The sequence below is a fragment of the Gossypium hirsutum genome, chromosome A13 (assembly GCF_007990345.1).
Source record: "Gossypium hirsutum isolate 1008001.06 chromosome A13, Gossypium_hirsutum_v2.1, whole genome shotgun sequence".
Classification (NCBI taxonomy): Eukaryota; Viridiplantae; Streptophyta; class Magnoliopsida; order Malvales; family Malvaceae; genus Gossypium; species Gossypium hirsutum.
The window spans coordinates 107,896,620-107,900,811 of record NC_053436.1 but is presented as its reverse complement, the minus strand read 5'-3'; the positions used below and the strand labels follow the sequence as shown (position 1 = coordinate 107,900,811).

The window sequence follows — 4,192 nt, the reverse complement described above, 5'->3', positions numbered from 1 at the left end:
AAATAATTATTATAAGTGATTATATATTTATAAAAAAATGAATGAGAGATAGAAAACTATTATTTTAGTAAAAATAATAATATGTATGTATATATCTATGTATGTGTGTATGCCTTACAAGTAATAAAAAATATGCTTGAATGGAATTTATTCATATTTCATTTACATCCTTTTATCATTTATAAAATATTGGTTAAATTGTGTCATAGGTTTATGTACTTTTCATAAAATTAAAATTTAGTCTCTTTATCTTTTATATTTTGAAATTCAGATTTAAATGTTAAAATTGTTATTTTTTTTGTTTAATTTGTTGATGTAATGTAATTAAAAGAAATAGCTTTGTATTAAATTTGAATTTAAAAATATAATTTTAATAGTTAAGAGTTTGACTTAAAATTTAAAATCTGAAAGCAAAGGAAATAAATTCTTAAAAATAAAAATATAAGGACTAAATTTTAATTTATAAAGAGTACATAATCTTATGATATATTTAACCTAGGGTAAACTATAAAAATAGTCACTTTTGTTTGCCTCAAATTACATTTTAGTCACTTATGTTTGAAATGTTACGTTTTAGTTACTTATATTATCGTTTTGTTACGAAGTAGTCACTTTGCTGTTAAGTTCCGTTATCTCTCTAATGACAATCCTACGTGGTAGTACAAATGTGTTTTAAATGACAACTGGGATGAGAATAATATTTTTAGTCAAAATGGAAAAGAAAACTAAAAAAAAGGAGACATACGATTTTTCTTTTTCAGTTCAAGATGTAATTAATTTAAAATTTTTAATTACTTAAATTTATTTAATTAAAAACCTATTCTCGTCCTAGTTGAACATCCAAGTTGACATTTAAAATTTATTTGGACTGTCATGTAGAATTGTTGTTAGGGAGATAACGGAGTTTAATAGCAGAATAATCACTTTATAACAAAGTGACTATTTTTAGAATTTACCCTTTTACCTAAAAGAAGAAATTATAAAGAGATTTATCGGGCGAAGCTGGGGAAATTATACTATTATTTCACCTCCGAGTAGAAAAAAAAAACCCTGAAACTCACCTCACACTTCCCAAACCCCCAAAATTTCCAGAAAAAAGGAAGCCCCTTTATTATTATTTTCTGAAAAAACCACACACAAAAAAGAAAAGAAAAATGGGGTTATTTGTATTATTGGTCGTAGAACGTCACTCTCCCAAAAAAAACTCTTTTGTCTTTTAATTTTGGATAGTTTACTATATTCTGGTTCTTCTTTTTTTCGTTTCAAATTTCATTATAATGGGAAAGAAAAAGAAAAGTTCCCAACTTCATCGTAATCTCGACCTCCCTTCTCCTTCTGGTACGTTTCCATTCCCTTCTCTTTTTTTCAACCCAATTTTATTTTTGTAAAAGAGTTGATTCATGAGAAATGTTACCCAATTTTGTAAGAAATCGGTGCTATAATCCTTGAGAAAAAAGAAGTAAAATTTTGTTTTCCCTTTCATTTTAAGAAAATGGAATGGGGTTTTCAGGTTTGTCGCAAATTTATTTTTTTCATCTGTATCGAATCTGGGTGACTTTGTTAATTAGTGGGGGAGTACATAAAAAAGTTCTGCTTCTTGTGGGGTTTTAATTTCTTGAAATTGCTAGTTGAAGCTATTCTTTTTTGTTCATTTGACAACGAGGATGCTTTGTAGTTGATGTTTTTCTTCACAATATTTTGTATGAATTTTTTAGTAAAATTGTGGGATTTTTGTGCATTATGAAATTTGATGAGGAAAGAAAGGTTTATTTTGCTAGTACAGAGGCTGCAAAATCATATGATTTAGCTATTAAAGATTGAATTGAAAAAGGGGAAAAATATCTAATAATCTTTCAAGTGTATTATACTTTGCCCTAGAATGATTTTAAGCACAATGCTTAGTTTTGCTTCTTTGCCACTTTATATAGTAGTTTGATTGTATCTGTATCGGCCTGCTCGCCATTTTGAAACTTAGATGTTTCTCTTGATAAACATTGCATAATTTGCCTGTTATTATAGGTATGAATAACAAATCTTCACATTTACCTGCAAGGTTGATTAATAGAATTATATAGGTTTCCAACTCGCAATGGCTTAAATGTTTTTGTCGTCTATCTTATTCTTATTATAGTCTTCGATATAGTCTATACATTATGTACACATTATTTTTGTAAATTTTGTGGCCTGATTTATTTGAATGGAAAAATCTAGGACCTCATGTATGCTTTTCAATTTCGAGTTCTATATCTTATTACCGAATGTTCTTAGATGGTAATCCCCATGTCTGAGATGAATACAGGTACTTTAAGAAAATTGAAAAGTCGCAGCAACATTAAGTTAGATGAGGCTTTGGTGATTATCTATCTTGGTCTCAGTAGATGAAATATTGTCTAGAGTTGAACGCTTGTATCAACAAAAATGTACCATTTGTTTGCATCACTCTTTTATACTTTGCTACATTTTCTTCTGCATTCTTATCCTTATTTTCGGTTTAACGTAGTTCTTCTACCTTGATGTGGTTAGATGCTATGTTACTCGGACTCAGGTGTGAGTGTCGGGTTTGTGTCTGGCATGGGTATGTTTGGTTTTTTCTAAGTTTTTTTCATATATTTGAAGGGTACTTAAAGGGTCATGCCCATGTTTGAGAACAAGTCGGATATGGGTACTTTAAGAAAATTGAAAAGTTGCGGCAACATAGATTAGATGAGATTTCGGGGATTATCTTTGCCTTAGTACATGAAATATATTCATGCAATGGAAGATTTGGCCTATTTTCAGCTAATAATCTGATTTTGTGAAATAGTTAAGAAGTCTCCCCTATTTAAATGTGAATAACCATTGTGCCTTTTGTTGCGTATTGCAGAGAACATGCCATGCTCATCGGGGACAGCATTATTATCAAAAGAGGTTTTGTTCTTTTCCTCATTCATTTTCGAAAATCGTTCCTTCTCCAATGGTTTTTTCGTTATTTTTTTGACCGATAGTCCTTTGATATCTTTTTATGCTTTTGTTAGCATTCTTCGAATTTGGATGCTGGCATTGATGTTGGAAGTAGTTCAATGAAGCTACTTAATTCCAACTCTTCTGTTGCTCATCACCATTACAATCTTGGGCGTTCGATATTCTTAAAAAGATCACGCCATTACTATGGTCATCATTACTCCCGCCGAAACTCCGGCAGCCTTTCAAATCCAACAACTTCTCGTGGCCTGATTAGTCCTTTACATGATGAGAGATTATCTTTCAAGTTTGCTCAATATAAACCCGAGTCTGGACGAGGTGCAGGTTGTAGTGTCTCATCCCTAGAATATATTCTATAGCATATTAACATCAGGAAACTCTCGGCAAATTTTAGAAACTCATGTTGCTCGTTTTCACTTCCAGTCCCTGCCATTAACTTCAGTTTACAAACTTTTGTAGATGGTAGGGAAAAAGCATTCGGCAGACCGGAAAGAATTAGATCCACTTCATTAGTGATGGATGCAGTACTGCCGGACCAGGTGAATTCGGTTTGTGGCTTATGTCAAAAGCATTTGAGACGGAAACCTTATATTCTCGGGAACACCCTGGCTTCTGGTGAATTCTCTGTTGTGGCAGTTCTAGTTTGTGGCCACGTATACCATGAGGATTGTTTGGAAAAGAGAACGAGTTTCGAGGAGAGGCGTGACCCGCGGTGTCCGTTATGTTCCAGTTCACCGTCACAAATTTGATTCTTCTAGTGGAAAGAAGTGATTGTACATATATCTACATGTTTTATCGTACTAATTTTCGAGAACTATAGGAGACAAGTTAATTAGGGCATAAATATAGGATGTTTGTTTATGATCTAAGCTGTAGTTTTACAGATTAGCATCTTAACCATGCAATTTTATTGCTAATGTTCTAGTTGGCAGCCATTAATGCTTGAAAAATGCTCATTTTGTACCTTAAAAAACCTTTTCACTCTTCTTGCAAGAAACAGCAGTATAGTTTTTCTTAATAGGCCTTTTGCTTTAGCTATTCCCTTTTTTTAGGCAGAATTTTGCCTTGAACTCTAAATTGATTAAACTGGCCAAATTAACTTGATTAACAAAAAAAAAACACTGAAATTGATTTAAGCCGGTTTAATTAATTCCAACTATTTTAAATTTTTGGTATATTATGTAATATAAATATGTTTTATTTACATTTATAAAATAAATTTTAAGAAAAA

The 4,192-nt window shown here is 31.3% G+C and overlaps 1 protein-coding gene across 2 annotated transcripts; it reads left to right on the top strand.

The window, feature by feature from the left end:
- The first annotated feature begins 1,021 nt into the window (after positions 1-1,021).
- On the top strand, positions 1,022-3,979 carry LOC121212596 (uncharacterized). Of its 2 annotated transcripts, none has more exons than XM_041085686.1 (4): positions 1,022-1,338; positions 2,864-2,907; positions 3,015-3,285; positions 3,421-3,979. In XM_041085686.1, exons 1-4 carry the CDS (start codon positions 1,278-1,280, stop codon positions 3,708-3,710), a joined length of 666 nt encoding a protein of 221 aa, XP_040941620.1. In that variant the 5' UTR covers positions 1,022-1,277; the 3' UTR covers positions 3,711-3,979. The 2 variants fall into 2 exon arrangements, with proteins under 2 accessions (XP_040941620.1, XP_040941621.1); XM_041085687.1 differs by having other exon boundaries at positions 1,028-1,338; positions 3,015-3,279.
- Positions 3,980-4,192: the final 213 nt, after the last annotated feature.